This window comes from Equus asinus, chromosome 25, assembly GCF_041296235.1.
Source record: "Equus asinus isolate D_3611 breed Donkey chromosome 25, EquAss-T2T_v2, whole genome shotgun sequence".
NCBI lineage: Eukaryota > Metazoa > Chordata > Mammalia > Perissodactyla > Equidae > Equus > Equus asinus.
Genome location: NC_091814.1, coordinates 33095766 through 33118086, shown reverse-complemented (window position 1 = coordinate 33118086; position 22321 = coordinate 33095766). Strand labels below are relative to the sequence as shown.

Sequence of the window (22321 nt, the reverse complement as noted above, 5' to 3'; positions counted from 1 at the left end):
CACTGACTTCTGGTTTCAGAAGAATATTGCGTTTGATTAAAGCAGGCTTCACATGGTTGATTCACCATTCTTCCTTTTAAAAATCCTCTGTATACCCGGCTGATTGATTCGCAGCATCTTTATACAATGTTATCTCAGAATGTTGTTGCTAAGGCCCATAAATGGGGTGACTGGCTCTTTGCACAGAATATAATTACTTTTGCAGCAGCTTGGAATGTGCCAAAATAATGACCAGATGAACAATTATAATGGGCGATACGGCTCATTGTGGCAGATCTGCAGAGAGCACTAATCATATCATTACTAAAATCAACAGCAGAAACCTGGGCCATCTGCTAGTGTGCCCTGTTCATTGACTGGGTTCTCTTCTCACCACTTATTCAACCAGCATCTGTGAAGTCCTCCTGTGTACCGTCCTCTAGGAGGTGCTGTGGGAGGTGGAAAAGTAGCACAAGGCACGGATCCTGCCCTTGATCTTGCTGTCTTGTTGGGAGAGAGAGCATGTATTGGGATGTAACAACTGGGAATGGTGTAGAAAATATCTATATTTAAATTAATCAATAAAGCAAAAGAGTGATCTATTTGGATTGTGGTTACTTAGGAAGGACTCCTTGGAGAAGGTGAGCCGAGAGTTTGGTCCTGAAATTGGTCAAATTCAGGCAGTCAGGGTTAAGACATTAGAAGGGAACGTGAAATGCCAAAGCTGAGGAGTCAGTAAGTCATGTACTGGGTTCTCCAAGGAAAGATGAGGCTAGACTTCTGGGGCTGTGATGGCTTGTTATGGGACGTGAGTTTGCAGGGGGAGTGAGGGCCAGCTGACTTGTGTTTGAATGTGAGCGTGGTCATTTTCGAATGGCTCTGGCAGACCCCAGTGAATTCATCGTATTCCTTTATTCCCTTTAAATATAAAGATCATTAAATATAAAGAAAATTATAGTAAAGAAAATAGTTTACTACATATCACCCTCACCAGGGGTCAGCAAACTGTGGTCTGTTAGCCAAATCCAGCCTACCACCTGTTTTTGAATGACCCGTGAGCTAAGAGTGGCTTTTATATTTTTAAAGATTGAAGAATGTCAAAAGAGAAGAATAATATTTTGCGACATGTGAAAATGATATGAAATTCAAATTTCAGTGTCCATAAATAAAGTTTTATTGGAACACAACCATGCTCATTCATTAATATATTGTCTATAGCTGCTTTGGGCTACAGTGAGCAGGGTTGAATCGTTGTGACAGAGGCTATATGGCCCGCAAAGCCTGAAATATTTACTATGTGGCCCTTTACAGAAAATGTTTGCTGACTCCTGCCCCAACCCAATAATTCTTCATTTCTGCCTGTTTCCTTCCAGTCTTTATCTAAATGTACACATAATTTACATAGTTGTACACATTTTTGTATACAGGTTTTCTCAATTTGTATCATAAACATTTCTTTTTTTTGAGCAAGTTTAGCCTGAGTTAACATCTGCTGCCAGTCCTCCTCTTTTTGCTGAGGAAGACTGGCCCTGAGCTAACATCCGTGCCCATCTTCCTCTACTTTACATGTGGGACGCCTCCCACAGCACGGCTTGCCATGTCTGTACCCGGGATCTGAACTGGAAAACCCCAGGCCACCGAAGCAGAACGTGTGAGCTTAACCGCTGCCCCACTGGGCCAGCCCTGTATCATGAACATTTTTTGTGATACTCATCATAAATATAACTTGAATTTGTATCGAACTTTAAAGTGTAAAAATTGCCTTTTATCCATTGTCTTATTTTATTATCACAGCAACCTCTGTGATAAGAGGGAGTGCTCCCATTTCAGAGAGCTGTCAAAGTGATTACGTGATGTGCTCAAGGTCATGCATACGGCAAGCAGGTAAAGGCAGCATTTCTGACCCCAAATCCCTTATTCATTTTAACTTACAATATTGTCTACTGATAATTATATAACTTTCCCCAAGTTAATGTAAATTATTTTTAATGAACAATTCTGCTATTTTTGGATCTGTGGGTTGTCCCCAGTTCTTCCCTGTTACTGGTAGTGTCTCACTGGACATCATATATAGGGCTTATTTTGCCTCATTTATTTCAAGGGGAAGAATTGAGATTTGTTTTAATATCTGCTTTTCAGCAGAGAGCCCAGTGGAATGCTTGAGGTAGGGACTGAGCTGTAAGTAGGGGGATGACAGGTGGCCTCTCCCTTGTTTAGAAGCTGCCTCCTCAGAGGCTGATCTAATTTCCAGAGTCATTTAATAGTTATATGTGGGGTTCCTGTTAGCGCCAGGCCCAGGGCCAGGTAGGTTCTGGGGATTTGGTGTTGAAATTGACAGAGTCCCTGCCCTCAAGATGCCAACAGTTGTGTGTTGGTCGGCGAGGGGACAGGTAAGCTGGCCTTGATACTGCACAATGAGAGTACAGCTGGGATGCCTGCTGGATGCTTGGGAGCCGGCCACCTTGGCTGGGAGCTCAGAGAAGAGGCTTAAAATGGAGGATAAATAGGGAGTTGGCCAGGTGAAAAAGGGGAAGAGGAGGACAGTGGGAGGAGATGTCCTTTCAGGCAGGGGTGCAGCCTATGTGAAGGACAGGTGGTAAGATAGATTTGGCCAGATCATGAGGGCCTTGTGGGCCTGCTGGAGAGCATGGACTGTATCGTGAGGGCGTTGAAGAGCCTGAACAGGGGAGGAGTGTGATCAGAATTGCCTTTCAGAGAGAATAATTGAGCTGCAGCACAGAGAGTAAGTCAGATAGAGTAAGCGTGGAGGCAGGGGACACTGGTGCCCCCATCCAGGTGAGAGAGGATTGTGTCATTGTGGATGGGAAAAGGTTTACTGGTTCCAGAAACCAACAGAGGCAGAATTAATAGAACTCCACGACTGCCTGTATATGGGAGATGAGAGAGAAGGAGGAAGCAAACCAAAGATGACATCCAGGGTTCTGGAATGGGTGTTTTGTCTTTTAGATATTTTCCATCTACTAATGTCCAGTAAAAGGATTATTGGGACAAAGGATATGAACCTTTGAAGACTCTTGATTTGATTTGAGGGTATTATAGTCTCAAAGAGGCAGTCAGTTTACAATACCGAAAAATGGGTTTTTGTGCAGGAGAGTAATTTGATAAAAATAGTGTATGATGATGGAAACTTGTAGGTCAGATTCAGAGAGCCCTGGATGGATGGCTGTGGTAGGAATCCAGGCCTGAGGGGAAGGGGAGGGTATTACCCATATCTCGTCATGTTCCTCTCAATAGTTGATCATTTGTTCGTTCATTCAGAAATCAACTACTGAGTGCCTGCCATGTGCTAGGACTGCACTGAATGCCGTGGGGACATATTGAGGAGAAAGAAACATATTCTTTTGCTTAGAAAGGGTTCATATATGTAGGAGGAGATCAAGATACACAGCAAAAACTTTAGTAAAAGGCAGGACACGATGAATGTAATAGTAATGGTACAAAATGCTGTGGGAATTTGAGGAGAAGAGATTAATTCTAGAAAGAGAATGGGAGGGTGGGGTAGAGGACTGAGTAGAGTCAGACCAGGCTTCATTGAAGGGGTATTGTTTGAGCTGGTTTTATTGACTGCAGGGGGAAGTGTCGGACAGGTGGGCGAGAACAGTCCAGGTAGAGAAGAGAGCCCAAACTTGGGGACACGATGCTCCCCTGTTTATTGTGAGATCTGTCCTTTGGGCTGTAGCTGATGCCCAGAGAAGGCAGAGCAGTGTATTTCTGCATCTAAAGCTGGATGAGTAATACAGGAGTTTTTAAAACCAGGAGTGTCTCAGGGATTGTCTGCCTCACAAAACAGTGCCCTAATTTTGGTTGCAGAGTGGAGCAAATGGAAAGGGATTTCCAATTCTGAAACATGGGTTTGCCTCTGGGCTTTCCCTAGGGAGGGGTGGGGCATCTTGCCTGCTTATGCACTCCTGGGCTTCCAGGACTGACCAGGTATCCTGGGGCTGTTTTCTGGCACAGTGCTCGCTAATTCCCCCTGGAAAGTACAAGCCACGCCTCAGGCCACCAGGAAGATGCTCCTGGACCAGTGGCTCATATAAAGTCTGACCTCATGGTACAATTCCTCTGAGACATTTTCTGTTATTTTATGAAAACCAAGTGAGATAATATCCATGGAAGAGCTTTGTTAATTGCTGGGTGGATGCTGTGTGTTCATTCATTCAGCTAATTCTTACTGAGGGTCTGCTACAATGTTCTAGGTGTTGAGGATACAGCAGTGCCCCTCCGCATGGTATTTATTGGTACGTGGGGCAGTCAACAGATAAATGTAAAGCCTATCGTATGTTAAATGGTGATAACAGTTCTGGAGAAAAATTAACAGGGAAGGGGGATAGGGACTGTTGGGTTGTGATTTTGAATGGGGTCTCGGGGAAGGCCTCATTTGAGAAGGTAACATTTGAGAAGCAACCCCAAGGAGATGAGTAAGTGAGAGATATTGAGGGTGTTGGGGTATAAGTGTTCCAGGCAGAGGAAAAGTGAGTGCAAAGGCCCTGAGGGGGGAAGCTACCTGACATTTCTGAGGAACGACCAAAGTTCTCTGTGACTGCAGGGCAGTGAGTGAGTGGGGCGATGGTAGACATGAGGTTGGAGACATCCTGAAGGGAGAGAGAGTGAGCAGTGCAGAATATATGGGCCATGGGGACCACTGTCAGGACTTCGGCTTTTATCCTGAGAGGAAGCCATTAGAAGGCCTGTTTATTACAACTATGGTTCTTCTCGTCCCTGCTCTGGCCTCCTAGCCACCCTGACCCAGATGGCCTGGGTTTGAATCCAGTTTTGACAACTCACTTTGTAATCTTGGGCAAGTTACTTAACTTTCTGTGCCTCTGTTTCCTTTTCTGGAAAACGAGGATAATGATAGTTCCTCCCTCACCCGTGAGAATTACATGGGGTCGTGCTTGTAATGGGCAGTGCCTGGCACATGGTAAATGCTGTGTAAGTGTTTAAAAATTTTTTTAAATACTGCAGCCTGGGGACTCAAACAGGTATTTATGCACCAGTTCATAGCAGCATTATTCACACTGGCTAGGGGGAAACTTCTCAAGTATCCATAAACAGGTGAATGGATAAACAAAATGTGATATAAAATGGGTACAGCTAGTATGGAAAACAGTAGAAAGGTTCCTCAAGAAATTAAAAATAGAGCTACCATATGATCCAGCTATCCTGCTTCTGAGAATATATCCAAAGGAAACGAAAACTCTATATTGAAGAGATCTATACACCCCCATGGTCATTGCAGCATTATTTAAACTAGCCAAGACACCGAAACAAGCTACGTGTGCTTAGACAGACGAATGGATAAAGAAGTGTGGTAGTATATATATACACACACAATGGAATATTATTCAGCCATAAAGGAAATCCTGCCACTTGCAACAACATGGATGGACCTTGAGGGTATTAAGCTAAGTGAAATCAGTCAAAATAAGTACTGTATGACATCACTTATATGTGGAATCTAAGAAAAGAAAACAAACTGAGAAAAAGAGATGAGATTTGTGGTTACCAGAGGCAGTGGGTGGAGGGAGGGGGAATGGGATGAAGGTGTTCAAAAGGCGCAAACTTCCAGTTATAAGACGAATAAGCGCTCAGGATGTAATGTACAACAGGATGTAACATGTAACGTACAACATGATGACTATAGCTAACACTGCTGTCTGATATGCAGGAAAGTGGTTAACAGAGTACATCCTAAGAGTTCTCAGCATAGGGAAAAAAAATGTCTTTGTATCTATATGAGATGATGGATATTAACTAAACTTATTGTGGTAATCATTTCATAATATATGTAAATGAAGCCATTATGCTGTATACCTTAAACTTATACAGTGCTGTATGTCAATTATGTCTCAGTTAAACTGGAACAAATGTGGTATATATACACAATGGAATGTTATTCGTCCATGAAAAGGAATAAAATTCTGAAACATGCTACAACGTGGATGAATCTTGAGACATGCTAAGTGAAGGGATCTAGACACAAAAGGAGAAATATTTTATGATTCCACTACTATGAGGTGCCTGGAATAGGCAGCTTCATGGAGAGAGAGGTAGATTAGAGGTTACTGGGGGCTGGGGATGGGAGGATGGAGTATCCTTGTTTCCTGGGTACTGTGAGTCCTTCCTGCACCTTTGTTTCCTTATCTGCAGGATGAGGGACATGAGTTCCATGATCCCTGGGGTCCCCTCCTGATCCAAAGTTCTGTGATCCCAGGACCTCTGGCCAAGGCTTCTGTCCTCAGTCCTCTATTTAGATCTGGGCTATTTAGCCGTCCTACCCTTTGGTAGCCTCCTGGGGCCATATGCTTTCTGGTCTGGGGAACCGTGTCTCTCTTTGCTTGCCTGGAAGGCCTGAGCAGCTGAGAGCTCTGTTCTGTAAAGATGTGGGATTGTGTCCTAGTATCACCAGGAAGGGATTTAAGTTACTGTCTATAAATACATCATGCCTTTAAAAAACCATTTCCAAATCATATCACCAGCACTCATTTGTAGAGCTTTTGACTATAACTTTCCGAGAGATGTCCCTGTGAATTATTTTGCTGTAGCCTCTTTGTAGTTCTGTGAGCCAGCTGAGAATTGGGAGACCTGCAGAGTGGCCCCAGCTTGGCCACTGGCCTTTGGGTCAGTCTCTTCCCCTCTCTGGGCATCAGTGGCCTTGTCTGGGGGTGGGGCTGAGAGTCTTTGGAGTCTTTTAGTGCCCATTTTGTTTCATTTCTGAGTGAAGTGGTTTGGATGATGAACGGCACTAAGGAACTGAAGCCAGCTTCCTATCACTGGGCGTGGTGTCTATGGGAAAGCCATATCCACAAGTCCCCGTGGAACATACACAAGGCTCTGCCCTGGGTAGTCCTAGGATGCAATGCCATCCTGCCTGTCTGTGGGTCACCTTTTAAGAGCGCAGAGTCCTCAGTCTGTACAAATACGGCATGGTCCGAGTCTAACCTGTTTCATGGCATTAGTCTTTAGGTGATGGAAGGAGCATCAACACATAACTCATCATCCTGCATGGCTGCTTGTACATCAGTTAATTCATAAAAAATCCATGCATTCATATAAAATGGGGAGAATTATGCTATTTATCCTATAGGATAGTTATAAGAATTAAGTGAATTAATACAGGTAAGACTAAGAGTTAGGACTGTTTGGCATTTTGCCAGTGATTGCAATATGCAATCACTTAATAAATGATTGATGCTATTGTTTGCTGTTACTTAGCAGGATGGGATTGACAAGTTGCCATCTATAGACAGCTTTTCCATTAAAATAAACTTCTAGGTGGCATGTTTGTTATTTTAGTAGTTTCTAGTCATCGTAGTTGAAGTCCTAGATCTTTTAAAGCGAGTTTAGAAGTGTAAATACCTAGGTATAAATTGTATTCTATGAGTTTTCCAGGCGTCCTTGACCTTTCGTATCCTTGTCAGGTGAGATTGACTTTCACTCAGCCCTGGGGCCCTACGTGTCCAGAAGCTCCAGGCCAGCATCCTGCCTACTTCCTTCAACTTACACAGCTATTTCGGTCAAATACCCTTGACTGTTTCTTTGCAACTTTTCAGAGAGGGGGTGTTGTTTTCCCTCTTTATAAATCCTCACCTAGAGGTGACTTCTTTCTGACATTCAGATCCTTTCTCTCCTTTTCGCTGAGGGCAAATAATTACTCCCCTTTGTGACTCTTTTTTGAGGGGATTTTTACAGTTGGAGAAGAACAAGGTGACTACATCTCGTGTAACAACAACTGATACTTTTGTGAATATTAACCCTTTGTAAATGCATTTTCCCCCCTTATAGGTGAAGGAGTGAAGCTCAAAGAGGTTGGGTGACCTACTAGGGTCACAGAGGCAGGGCCTGTCCCCAAGCCTGACTCCCAATGTGGCTTTGGGTCTCCTCATGGTGACCTTTTTTTCTAACAAGAAGACAGTTTCTTTTCTCTATGGCTTCTCTTATTCCCAAAAGTTGGAGTTACTTATTATTTTAACCACACAGAATGGTGACTATCCTTATTTACTTCTGCCTTCCAGAAAGGACTCTATATTTATCAGAAGCCTCTTAAAGGCGCTGTAATTTTTCCTTAGAACATTCCTACAGAGATGATCCTCAATTGGCAGCAGAGCTCTGGGTATGTCAGTTGCTTCATGGAATGGAAGAGTCTAGAATGATTAGTGGTCCCATCACCGTTCACTGCTGAGGCTGCAAGGAGGAATAGTCCCTCAAGGGCTGTAAATCTATTTGTGAAGATGGGACAGAGTTAAACGCATAAACAATATTAAAGGCGAAACCCTCACCTTCCTTTTAGCTGGAAGGGGTCCTTTTTACGTCAAACCTAGCCATCCCTGAAGTATGGCCATGCTGTCTTCTGAGAGTCTTTTATTTCTCCATGTCCCTTTCTCGATATCCCGTGTGTCAGTCACAACAAGAAGTGTCCTGGGGCTAAGCCCACCCCCATGGCCTGCTCCAGGGACCCAGCTTTGAATTCCTCTGTGGTCCCTCAGAAGTGTGCCCAGCAGCTTGCCTAGCTCTTGTCCTGAGGCTGCTCTGCCCTCCAGGGCATTTGTTTGCCCAACCCAGGGGAGCTAGTCCCTGAGCAGTGGGAATGCTTGGCACCGCCCCAGTTCTCACAGACAACCCAGGTATCTGGGCTACCGGCCTGCAATTTGCTAGGCCAGGCTCCCCAAATTCAGGGGAACCTTTCACACATCCCAAGTTGCTGCTTGTGCCTTCTCTCCTCACCACCCCAGTGGAGGCCTCAAGGCCATCCACAAATTCCTTGTCAGGAGCCCACGTATTTGGGGGCTTCTTATAGGTTCTAGGGGCTCCCACCTTCTTACTTGACTCTGGGGTAGGGGTGAGAATGAGACTGAAGTGGATTATGTTTGCGAAGGGAGGGGGTGCATTGTTTAAGGCTAAATTAGACTGCATGGGGAATGATCTGTGCCTCTCCTCTGGGTTAAACAGAGCGCATTATCACATGTGGTCAGGAGGCCCCAGCTGTGTCCTCACATGTTACTAGTTGAGATGATGCTTTCATAACGTCAGTGCTGTTTCATTTAAGAGCTCTGGCCTGGCGATGATAAGTGGATCATTGCCCTACTCAGGCCCCAGTGCCGAAAACTCCAGCAGACACTACCCTCATGGGAGTCACTGGGGTTTTCACCTATACCAGACCCTGACTTGCTGTCATCTCTGAGAATTTAAATCAAATTAGCCTAAAGCAAATTAAGGGCATGGCTAATTCTGTGTCAATGTCAGAGCTGCAGACACTTGATTTTATTGCTTCCTGCAGTCTGAGAGAAGGTACAGTCTAGGCTACTTGCATTCATTTCACTTCTCTGGAAGAAGAAAACGTGAATTTAGTGTTCTAAGAAAGACAGAGACATGGCTTGAGAAAACCAGATTCTCTATTCTGTATCCTTTGGGTTTTGTTTGGCCAATGATAAAGGTTTCAATTTTCGGTGCCTCTAGAAAAAGAGCCTGATGATATAATATCACCACTGAATACACAGTTTGTTTCATGGTTTGAATTGTAAACAGAAGGAAAGTAGATGGTTTTGAGCAATATTTCTAAACTTCCTTCGTGATTGTTTTCTATGGAGACTGCAGGTATGCCTTTTGGATATGTTATTGGATTAAACAGATGGAAGGTTGCAAGCTGTCCCATTTCTGGTAAAAGCTCCCCTTTTAAAACCACATCCTTTCCCTGAATATAGTCAACAGACCTGTTAAAAGAACTAGAAAAAAATTCCCTTTATGCACAGCCGCAGGACTTGTGCTAACTCAGTCTTTATCGTGGCAGCTAACTTGTGTTTCCTGCAGCGTCAGGGTCCCATGCAGGCTGTGTTTTCTCTGTGGCCTGATTGTAGGCAACGTGAGGGCAGGGATTGCGTCTTCCTTGTTTTTGTATCACTGGTAACTCTTGGCCATATCTTTCTGTACTAGATTTTCAGGAAATGATTGCTGAATTGAATTAACCAAGCCTAAAGTAAAATATTGATGAGATGGAAGGGAAGCAAATTATATTTAAGCTTCAGTGAGTAACTTCCCATAAGATATGGTAAGCCAATTTATTCCATTATGCAGCTGAAATGGATCTGCAGTTCTCAGAGCGGTGGGATCATCATGGAACATTTACTCTTGAAGTCATCTCTTTTAAAAACAACAAACAAACCAATCTCTGTTAATAAGGTAGTAAATCCTTATAACAGACCACAAGATTTACTACTGTCACAACTTCTCCTTGTGAGTAAGTCTCTGTAGGTTTCCATTCAACAAACATTTATTGAGCATCTGCGAGGAGCTAGAACTCTAAAGATGGGAAATTAAAGGTAGAGTCTTTAGAGCAAGAAGTTAAGAGCACACACTTGGGAGGTGGTTGATCAGGTTCAAATTCCAGCTCTGCCACTTTCTACCTGTGTGATACTAGACAAAGGTTACTATCAGTTTCTTCATCTGTGAATTGGGTCTATAATATACCTCACAAGGTTATGAGGATTAAGTGCAATAATGCTTGTAATTATTATTCTCACTGCAAATATTCTTCTTGATCTCCAGGGCCTGTCAGCCTAATGTAAAGACCATATGACATTCCTATCTCAGGACATTTTGTACTTGCTGATTCCAATCCCTCTGTCTGGACCGTGCTTCCCTTGGATATGGTCATGGTTCACACGCTCATCTCCCTGGAGCCTTTACTTAAATGCCAAGATCTCAGTCAAATTTTCTCTCACAACTCTGTTTAACGCTGACCATCACCCTCTTCCTCCGGGCACTCCTTATTTCATCTTATTGTCTTATCACACACCATTTATTTTACTTATTTATTCCATCTATTGTCTATCTCTCCCAACTGAATGAAAGTTCCACAAGGGTGAGGATTTTGATCTAGTTCATCACTGGTCTATTATCAGCGCTGAAACCGTGTGTGCCTCATGTTAGGTGCTCGGTAGGTATTTGTGGAAAGAATGAATCAAGGAGTCCTCAGGGCAGTCTAGCAGAGGGCATGTTGAACTCTGCCTGTGGGTGTCAGGGGAGGCGTCTCAGAGAGATGGTTTGGTGTTGAGTCTTAGACTAGCAGTGCTCGACCTTTCTCTATTAAGACACTGTGTTAGTCAGGGTTCTGCAGAGAAACAGAACTAGCAGGATTTATCTATATCTATATATATCTGTCACATGATTATGGAGGCTGAGATGTTCCATAATCCTCCATCTGCAAGCTGGAGAGCCAGGAGAGGTGGTGGTGTAATTTCTAGTCTGAGTGCAGAAGACCTATGTCCCAGCTTGAAAACAGTCAGGCAGAGAGAGCGAAGTCTCCCTTACCCCACTTTTTGTTCTATTTAGGCCTCTAGTGGATTAGATGAGGCCCACCCGCATGGGAGGGCAATCTGCTTTGCAGAGTCTACTCATTTACATGTTAATGCCACTTCAGAAGCACCCTCACAGACACACCCAGAATAATGTTTAGCCAGATCTCTGGGTACCCTGTGTCCCAGTCAAGTTGACACATAAAATTAACCATCCTGGACACACATGGCGGGTTATGTTCCTGTGTGTGACATCTGATTCGCAGTTTCTAAGTAGCTACCATATCTACACTCCTTTCTCTACAGGTTAAGAAAGCAAATTGGCATTCAAATGAGAAAGAAATACTCTTATTGGGATAAGCTCAAATTCAGTCTAATATTTACTTTAAAAGGCAAACTCCTTATAAACTTGATACATTCACAATTTTAGTAATAAATATGTGACTTGTCCTATCACTGGGGTATTGAGAAATGTCTTTAAGGATGGATAGGGTTTGCCAGGCAGACAACCAGGGGAATAGTGTTTGAGGCAGAAGGAACAGCATATGTGAAGGCGTCAAGGCCCAATGTGATTGGGGAACCATAAATAATTTGATATGACTAAAGCAGAGGATTCCTGGGAGGGAAGCAGTGAGATATGAGGCTGTTGGAGACCAAATTATAAAGGACTTTGTTTGCTAAACTAATGGAATTTTATCCAGAAGACAACGGAAGCCATTGAATGGTTCTAAGCAGAGTGGTGTTGTATTTTTAAACTTATAGTTGATTATTTTCATAATTTAATATTTTAAAAATTTGGATTGAACAATAATTCACACAGTACAATATTCAAAAGGGTGTATGCAGTGAAGATCTCTCTCCCAGGAACAATCTGTGTTTCTAGTATCTTATGTATACTTGCAGAGATAAATGCATAGACAAGAAAATGTTTGTTTTCTATTTTTACCCAAATGGCAGTGAAATTACACATAGGAATACTGATATGCCTGAACATCATCCTTCTGAAAAGAATATTCAGTTAAGAAAGGTTTGCATCGTTAACTAAGGTGATGACACCTAGTTTTTCACTTGGGAGACTGTAGACCTGGGGCACATTCTCCAAGTTGGGGAATAGGAGGTGGGCTGAGGGTGAGACATGTCAAACTGAGGAACCAGTGGGGTATCCCAGTGACATGCCCATAAGCGTCTTAAAGTCAGGAGAAGTGTCTGGTTTGGAAAGATAGATTTACAGGTTATTGATGTATAGATGTTTGTTAAAGCCACATTAATGGATGCAGTGGCCTAGGAAAGGAGGTATATTGAGAAGAGAAAAAGGCCAAGAACATTCCACATTGTTGTAGTAGTCAGGATTCAAGTCTGGCTAATGTAAAGAGGAAAAGGTTATTAAAAGTACATTAGTTACCCACAGAATTTATGGAAAGCCCAGGAAAATGTCTGGAGGCTATACAGCCAGGAACAATGCCCAAAATCATATGGCAGAGCTGGTCCCATGAATATACCACTGCTGCTGCTACTGGACATGGATTTGCAATGTTATGCATCAGTGGACTCTGGGTACCAATTCCAGAACCACCTACTGCTGCCTCTGGGAACTGGATGATGCTGTCATGCTCTTGCAAAAGGGGTCCTGCACAGTTCCTCCATTAGATAGCAGTCAGTGACTGGGATGGGTGTCTCTGATGGGCAGATTCTAGGTCATATGCTTACCCTTCAGCTACAAGGGAGGTTGGAGAAAGAAGATTTGTGGTATCTTCAGCTTCTGGGGTGAGAGACAAGCTCTACTTTGCAAGGTGGTGATTCCCCCAACACAGGAAGACAATTTAGACACTGTGTGGCCATGAAGAATGTCAACTTCCATTACAGGTGTCAAGCGCTGAAGGTATAACAATTAGAAGGTAATTGGTGACTTTTGAGAAAGAAAATTCTGGAAAGTGTTGGGAATGGATATCTGATTGCAGTGGGTTGAGAAATGAGTGGGAAATGAGGACATTTAATGATTGCTTGTACATTATGGTTTCAGGAAGGAACACTAGGAAGAGGAGGAGAGTTAATAGACCTAGAGAGGTACATAGGAGCTGAAACAGTGGTAAGATTATAGTCTAAGAGAATTAGTCTGTGAAAGAGAGATCTGAGGACAAAGGGAGGGAATAGAGAGGAGGGTGGATAGTTGATGGAATGGTATCCCTGAGCAAGTAGAGGAATGGGTTTCAGTGTAGTATGGAAGGATGGTGTAAATGCACTTGCTTGTATTTGTGGAGGTGAAATGTAGAGCAAGAGTGGATACTAATGGCCTCTACTTTCTGTGTGAGTGGGGAGATGATGTTGACTGAGAATGAGAAGGGCACAGGTCAGGTGGGATCTTGAAAGGAGTAGTGAAGATTTGGAATATCTGTGGATGGGGAGGGGAGAGAGTTGTTCAAGGAAGAGGAAAATGATTGGTGAGAAGCATCGAGGGACTCAGCTAAGGATGGAAATGATAGCCCAGCCCCTGCTGTTGGAACTATGCAGTGCTGGGTTTGGCAGGACAAGTGTGGTGGGAGGACAAGGAGAGAGGTGGTTAGGGTGGTGGGGAGAGAGTACTTGAACTGATGTAACAGGGTCTAGTATGATGGGAAAGCAAGTGAAATCTGGAGAGAGTTGATGGTTGAAAGAAAAGATGAGGGTGGAGATATAACCAAAGAGTAGGTTGGATTGAGATAAAAGAGAGAAAAGGAGGCGTGGAAGTGTATAATCATTGTGTCAAATGCTAGTGGGTAGGATTCCAAAGATGGAACAACTTCCAATGATGACAAGGCCTAGGATATGGAGAAGAGGTGAAGGTCCTGGGGATAAAGAGGCTGGAGTGTGGAATAATTTTTCCCTATGGATGTTAATGTTTCCTGTGCTGATAGCAGGAGATGAGCTGGAAAGCCAGGTGCAAAGATTTAAGGTATGAAAAGGAGGGGCCAAGTTGATACATGGGATAATTAATGAAAGATAAGCCCAAGTTCTGACGTATTTGTAAACATTCAGTAGATGTTAGCTATCAATAATCAGATGGTAGTAATGACGAGGTGGTATTGCTGGATGGCATGAATCTTAAAGGAGGGGAGTATTTTTGGGGGCAAGAGGGGGACACCAAACAGGTCTGTTTGTAAGATGAATGTATGAGGATTGGAAATTCCCTACACCTAGCTCCAGGATGTAAGGGAGAGCATGAGGAAGAGCAGGGTGCTCCAGGAGAACCGATTTCAACTAAAGAAAGAAGGTGGTGGGAACAATGCATGAAGATGTTGAGGCTGGAAATTTCTCTGTGCACAAAGACAGGGTCCAGAGTACTCAGAGGGAAGCATATGAAGGAGGCCTTTAGCTGGAGGAGGATGCAGGAGAAGAGTAACCACGAGTAAAGTGAGGTTGAAAGCAACAAAAAAAGTAAAGTTTCCCTGCAGAATTTGCTATGGATGCCATCATGTCACCACACAGACCTGGGAGCCTGGGGAATGAAACTATTCAAGAACCTGAAAGACTGAGTAGTTCTTTACAATAACACATTGCCATCAATCTGTGACAATGTTATTTGCATGCATATGACAGAAAATAAGATGAGCAGAAAATGGGTGAATCTGGCTAGTTGAGAAGGGAAGTTATAGCCCAAATTAAGGGAATGATTTATTTAGCCTGGGTGAATAGGTAAAACTTGATAGGTCACACACAAACATTGTCACTGTCCCTTCATCCATGTTGACTCAACTTGAAATTCTTGGTTCTTCCTAATTTCAAGGTTGTGTTAAAGAACTCTCGGGAGCTATTTGGAATGTGAGATGGATTTTCTGATACAAGAAGTCCCTGGGGAAATGTGATTCTCCTACCATATGGTGCTGTCATGCTTTTAGCATACTAAAATTAAAGGAAAAAGTTTGGAGTATTCTGTTTTATTTATCGCCTCTCCTGAACTTCAGGCAAATAAGAAAAATTCCAAATTAATATCTTGAAATGCTTTTAAACAGGTAGAATTCCAGCTGCCAGTGCAATGAGAGGGAACTTATGCAAAACCGTGTAATAGAGTATCAGTGTAAACACAGAAAAATAGCACAGTGAGGAAATGCTTATTCTGTATTGTTCCAGAGGCTTCTTAAAATGAGAAAGAATTCTCTAATAATCAAAAGTCTTCAATTCAGTTTAGGAAATATTTGAGACCCTTTCTGAGAAGGTGCTGGCTGTAGACCCTGTGTAGATGTATTTGTTTTCTAGGGCTGTGTGACAAATTACCACAAGCTGAGTGGTTTAATACAACAAAACTTAATTCTTTCACATTCTGGGAGGCTAGAAGTCTGAAATCAAGGTGCTGGCAGGGCCACGCTCTCTCTGAAGGCTCTAGGAGAGAATCTGTTCTGTGCCCTTCTTTTAGCTTCTGGTATTGCTGGTAGACCTTGGTGTTCCTTGGCTTGAAGACACATCACTCCAGTCTCTGTATCAGTAGTCACATGGTGTTCTCTCTGTGTCTGTCTTAGTCTCCTCTTCTTACAAGCACACCGGTCATACTGGATTAAGGGCCCACCATACTCCGGTATGACCTCATCTTAACTAACCAAACCTGCAATGACTCTATTTCCAAATAAGGTCATATCCGAAGGTTCTGGGAAAGACATGAATTTTTGGGGGGACACTACTCAACCCGATACAAGAGGCTTCTAAAATGAATAACAGATGGCTTCTGTCTTCAGGAAGGTATAGTTTCTGATATAGTTGGAGAAATGGCCACAGGAAACTATAATGCAAAGCAACGTGTTCAGTGGTAACGGATACAGAATACCGTGGACACGTGGAGGGGCAAGGATTGGTTGTGACTATGGGGTAGTCATGGAAGGCTTTAGGGTGGAGGTAGTGGCAGGCCTGAAGGATGGCTAGTATTGTAGTGTCATGCCTGAAGGATAACACCAGCTGGCAGAAACAGGGAAGCTGGGCATTCTGGGCTGAGGGACTAGTCTGAGCAGGCACAGACATGCAAGTGTGCTTCCACTGTCTGGGATGCTCAAGGTGTCTGGAGTGTATGGCTAGAGGATGGCACGGCCTTTGGGTAGTGGTTGCATGTGTTGTGGTGGCCACTGGGAAGGGCTGGAGAAGGGAGGAGGGATGAAGTGCAGATGGAGCGGAAGGGAGATAAGAAAGGTAGTGGGCACCCAATTGTTCATCTCCATGAATGCCTGCCACAGAATGGGATCTTCGAGAGGTAGTGGCTAAGGGCAGAGTTCAAGGAGAGGCTGAATGACTGTTCCTTAAGGGAGCTCTGGATGACGTTGCTGGACTCAGGGCAGCAGGACTAGGTGATTTCTGTGCTCCTTCTCAGCTCTCAAGTTCTGTGACTATCAGGTAGATATGTCTTTTTGCTCACCATATTTTACCTCTCTCACTAGCTATTAAGCTTTGCTTCCTCCCTTCTTTCTCCCTATCAAGCATCTTCTACATGCCAGGCACTGAAGATGCCATCGTGAACAAGAAAACAAGGACAGCGTCATTTTAATCTCTTCCCTGTAGCATCAGCACAAGGAGGCCATGGGAGGTTCTCCATAAATGTTGCTTTGAATTGAATGAGTGATGAAAAATGACAAGGCAGTTTTGCCCTGGGTGAGAAGTTCTGCTTCAGAGTAGAGCTGCTTTGAGAGATGATTCCAGGAACCTCCTTATGAGGAGGTGGCGAGGAGGTGGCTGCTTACATGTGTTTGAATTCTGAGTCATCAAAAAGGCTCCTTTGTCTCCCAAAATATCTCCTTTATCCAGGCTGTGGGTGCATTTAATTCCACTATTGGAAGTTGAGTTAAAATGCAGATGCCCTATGAAGAGAGGATGTCCATTTAGCCTCACCAGTCTTTTGCACTTCAGTATGAGGAATTTTCTCAGCCTTTTCTGCATGGCAAGTTTCTGAGAAAAGTGCACAGAGGGAAAAGGGACCCAGGGGAGGAGTACTGGACATGCCGAAGGTCAACTTTGTCAAAGTTAGCAGTTTGGATGACCTTATCTTGGGGATGTAGTCTTTTGGCCTAGAAAAATCCGTTATTATCCATTTGCTGGTGTACACTGGACAAGAAATGAATATTTCTATTGGTAAGTTTTATGGCTACAAAACTGTTGTTTGTTTTGTTTTTTAAAATGGCAATAAATCCCACCTCCCCTACCCTCACCCCACCAGAAGTAATTTGTGTGGCAACCTGATCTGTGGTCTTTATTGACAAGGCTATGCTACATATGGTTTGTGTGTTCATGTGACAGAAGGGCTCTATATTTGTCAGGGAAGGCTAATGATAGCTAACGTAACAAATATCTCCCAAAATATCAATGGCTTATTTTAGAGGGTTTTCTTCTTCTTTTTTTTAGCTGAGGAAGATTTGCTCTGAGCTAACATCTGTGCCAATTTTCCTCTATTTTATATATTTTTGCTGTCACCACAGCATGGCTGACAAGTGGTGTGGGTCCACACCCGGGATCCAAACCCACAAACCCGGGCCACCAAAGTGAAGCACGCCGAACTTAACCACTAGGCCACTGGGCTGGCCCCCAGAGTTTTTTTTTTCATTCACGTCACAATACGCTCTGAGTTGATTGTGTGGGGAGAGGGCATTCCACATAGTCTTTCAGGGACCAGGGCTCTTTCCATCCGTACATCCATTATTTTCACCACTTGGCTTGGAGGTCACACTAGCCTCATCTGGAAGACACGTCAGGGGGAAGAGAAAGAACACTTACTTGGCCTGGGAGGGACACACATTTCACCTCACAATCCCTTGGCGAGAACTAGTCCCAGAGACCCACCTGGGTGGAAAGAGGCTGGGAAATGTAGTTTAGCTGTGTGCCTAGGAAGAGGAAGCAGCCTTGGTGAGTCTCTGACCCAGGCTTATCAGAAAGCATTTACACATTTTTCTTTTGTCTGTGACATAACCTGACCCTTGGGGGGTGCCACTAAGGGCACAGGAAACAAGAGAGAATAGCAGTGACCTGGAAACTGTCCAGTGCTTAGAATAGTGAAAAGTTCCTCACTGTGCTTGGTGAAGGGCATCATCCTGTTGTTGGGTTTTTGCTATGTAGGGAGATTGAAGTCTTGATTCAGAGAAATGGCTCTATTTTGTTTGCTTGTTTATTTGCTCTTTAATGGAAGTAGGAAAAGCTAATGGAAATCTCCCATCCTTACACGTTGGCGTCACTTTGGAATAGGAGTTTTGGGGTTTTGAATGGTATAGCTTCTGTAATATGTTTCCCTTCCCTTTGGAGATAAGAGTACATTATTTTTTGGAGAAGATTTACTGATCCTCTCGTCTACCTCCCTCAGTGTCTGGACAAGGAAACTGAGAGGTAAAAGAAATTGTCCAAATTCACGTAGCAAGTTAGTGGCTTACGTGGGTCTCAAACCCCGTTTTCCAGATTTCTCCGGTGGTGTTCCTTCCACCACCACACAGCTGTTCCCTAGAGCACTTCTATTTGGAGAATCGACCTGTCCTGGTGGGATTGGCAGACACCAGTTGCAAGGGAGCAGGCTTGACCAGGTGAAATAGGAAGGTTCCTTCTAGCTCTGAGAGTCCTGGACTGACGGTGTTCAAGTGCATGGTGTCTGTGTAATCCCTGGCCTGACGGAAGTGATGGAGCTATCCAAGAATTTGTGACTTTACTGAGAAAACAGAATCTCAATTCTTCATTCTTCTCACTTTTTATCTTTCATTTTTATCTTTTTTTAAAACTATGTTTGTTTTTTGAATATAATTTTTCTAATGGTTAAAGTAAAACTTTAACTATAGAAATTAAGTAAATATATACAAATGTAACAAAGTATGTACGAATATAACAAAAAGTTGCCTGTAATGCCGTAACTTGACAATGCAGTGATAACTACTGCTGTTACTGTTTTACGTCTTTCCGTGTGTTTCCTGACCACTTTTCAACACATAAATATTTGTATAGTTATGCACAATATAATTAGAATGAAATATTATATAATATGAAATAAATATTCTGCAACTCTGAAATATTTCATATTACCTAATATGAAATATTGCAAAACCCTTAAAAATTGTTTTAAAATAAGTCATGATATAGAAAAATGCTCATATATATTTGTGTACTTATGCACAATATAATTAGAATAAAATTCTAATTTTATTTGTCTTCTTTGTTTCCTTATTTGCTTTTTAATGAAAGTAGGAAAAAGCTAATGGAAATCTCTCTGCCATACACCTGGGAATAAAATTCTAATTATATTGTGCATAGGTATACAAATATATATGAGCATTTCTCCACATCATGACTTATTTTAAAACAATTTTTTAAGGGTTGCGTAATATTGCATCTTGGAGTATTGCTGTGGAAATGCGCTATGCTGAAGGCAACAGCTTGGGCGAGGAGGAGGGAAGAAGTTGTGTCTTTGGTTCTTGGCCCTGATGCTGTGCTTCTCTTCTCCCAGGGCATCAGCAGCCTGTTCAGCTCTCTGAAAGTTGTCCGGCTGCTTCGTCTGGGACGAGTAGCCCGTAAGCTGGACCACTACATTGAATATGGAGCTGCCGTCCTGGTCCTGCTGGTGTGTGTGTTTGGACTGGCTGCTCATTGGATGGCCTGCATTTGGTACAGCATCGGGGACTATGAGATCTTCGACGAGGACACCAAGACCATCCGCAACAATAGCTGGCTTTACCAATTGGCAATGGACATTGGCACCCCTTACCAGTTTAATGGGTCCGGCTCAGGGAAGTGGGAAGGTGGTCCCAGCAAGAATTCTGTCTACATCTCCTCGTTGTATTTCACCATGACCAGCCTCACCAGCGTGGGCTTTGGGAACATTGCCCCGTCCACAGACATCGAGAAGATCTTTGCAGTGGCCATAATGATGATTGGCTGTAAGTATGGCAGTTGCTTGGGTGGGGCGGGGCAGGGCAAATACGGTTTTGCCATCCCTTCTATTAGCTGAAAATAGGGCAATGGCTACAGTGCCAGCAGGGTCAGAGTGTAATAAATTAAAATACAGGAGGGATTTATTTTTAAAGACTATTTTTATAGTTTTCCTGATAATTAAAGCAGTACATGTTTACTGCAAAGAAATTTAGAAAATACGAAAGAACACAAAGTAGAAAATAAAGACCAATCATAATTCTACCTCTCAGAAATAGCTACTGTTACCTTTTGGTCTCTGCTTTACAGATTATTTTCTATCCATTTCTGAACACATAGGTATAGATATTTATAAAGTTAAAATGAAATCATGCTATACATACAACTTGGTGAACTGCTTGTTCATAGAGCAGCGAATTGTGGAGATCTCTCCATGTCCATTTAAACAGAGCTCTAGATCTGCGTGCTCCAATATGGTACCAGAAAAAGAAGGTACAAAAAAAGAATTTGAAGTATCTCATTAATTATCTTTTATGTTGATTCTATCTATGTTGAATTGATAACATTTTTGATATAATGGGTTAAATAAAATATCCTATTATAATTAGTTTCATGTTTCTTTTGCTTTTTTGATGCTCCTAGGAAAATTTTCAATCTTATTCCTGTTGGACAGCGCTGATCTAGATCAACGTTTTTCATATTTGCTTCATGGTTGAGAAATTTTTCAAATTGCCTCCAAAAAATCCCCCAGAAATAAACAGCCTCTTGTTCAGTTGAGAAGTAATGGGTTATAGGGTCACCTTGACTGGACTGAAATAAAACGACCCTTGTTCTGGAGGAAGATACTTAAACCTCCATCACTTACCCGTTGACCATCGTGTGGCTGTTGTGTTGCTACGTCTGGAAACAACAATGAACTCCCTTCACTAAAGGGAGTCTTAGAGTGGTGTAGACCTTACTGAGCTGGGAAAGCACATGAACTTAAGTGCATTGGACTCACGTGAACCTGCCAAGTGCACCCTGTTGGCGCTTCAATGACAAGTTGTGACATGAGAGAGGACAGTCCTCTGGTCTGGTAAAGCATCTGGTTGGACAGGGGTCTGGTCATCCATGATGAAGTTGGGCTCTGGTTCCAGTAGGCAGAAACCATTTTGTTTGTTGTGCTCCTTTAGGGTGGAGTTGACGCATTAATTTTTACACCTAGCAGAGAATTCTAAGACCAGGGAAACCTGAGGCTTCAATTTGTGTTGCTTTGTCCAAACCACCAAAAGTCCAATGTCCTGCTCAGCCAGTGGATTTTGTTACCCTAAGTTGTCATTTTGCTGCTTGCCTCCTCCTTTTTCATGGCCACCTCATCATGTCTGATGCAGTCCTTTCGTAAAAGCCCTCTGCAGGCGTAGAACTTCCTTCTGAATATTTACCGAATGTGTCTAAGGCGGCAATTGATTTGTGGGAAGTGTGTGCTGATGGCGCTTTGGGTTTGCTCCTTACTTTAAAAAGGGTTTTAATCTAGATGATTGCCTGACCATGGGAAGCAGCATTAAGTATCTGTGGGTGGCTAATTGCTTTAGCTTAATTAGAACTTGTGGTGTTTTCTCTTGTCGTGTAAAAGAATTTAAGACCTTTGCTATTCTAGAACGATTTCAACAATGTCAACTGTTTCAAGCTTAACAGCACCAGTTTTCTAGGCAGTGCTGTTTTGTGAGCCTTGGGGTACCGGGAAAATAACCAGATGCTTCTGTGTCTTAGAGGGAGAGATGAGACACTGTCAGTTGAAATACTGCATTATATCTATTACAGAAAATTTGCTAACAGTGGTCAGTTAGAAAATGGGCTCCATTTCATGGGCTCCCCAAAGGCTTTCAAATACCAGGAGACATTCTCGCAACTTTTTACCTGGAAGAAAAAAAAAAACGAAATAGTTCTGGTGGCAATATAATAAGCATAAGCAGTTTATTTTTGCAAAACTATTCTTCTGCGGAAAGCGTAATTTCTTGGGTATAGTCTCCTAGGAAAACCTCAATTATTATCACCTCTTTTCTCTCCCCACCTTCTCAGAACTTGTGATGTTTCCATTTCTTTTTTAAAAAAGTGTAATACACAGGCTGTCCCCTCTGCATTATGCAGCCACGTATGATGTTTAGTAGACAAATCTACTTAATAGTAACCCTGTTTCCCGAACA

The 22321-nt window shown here is 42.9% G+C and overlaps 1 protein-coding gene across 4 annotated transcripts in view; it reads left to right on the top strand.

The window, feature by feature from the left end:
- The window catches only part of KCNH1 (potassium voltage-gated channel subfamily H member 1), a 370873-nt gene that overhangs the window by 126535 nt on the left and 222017 nt on the right, over window positions 1–22321 (top strand). For all 4 annotated transcript variants that reach the window (XM_014834830.3, XM_014834829.3, XM_070497276.1 and 1 more), the window contains exon 7: window positions 19717–20146. In XM_014834830.3, the coding sequence (XP_014690316.1) occupies window positions 19717–20146 (430 nt within the window). The remainder of the gene's footprint in view (window positions 1–19716; window positions 20147–22321) is intronic.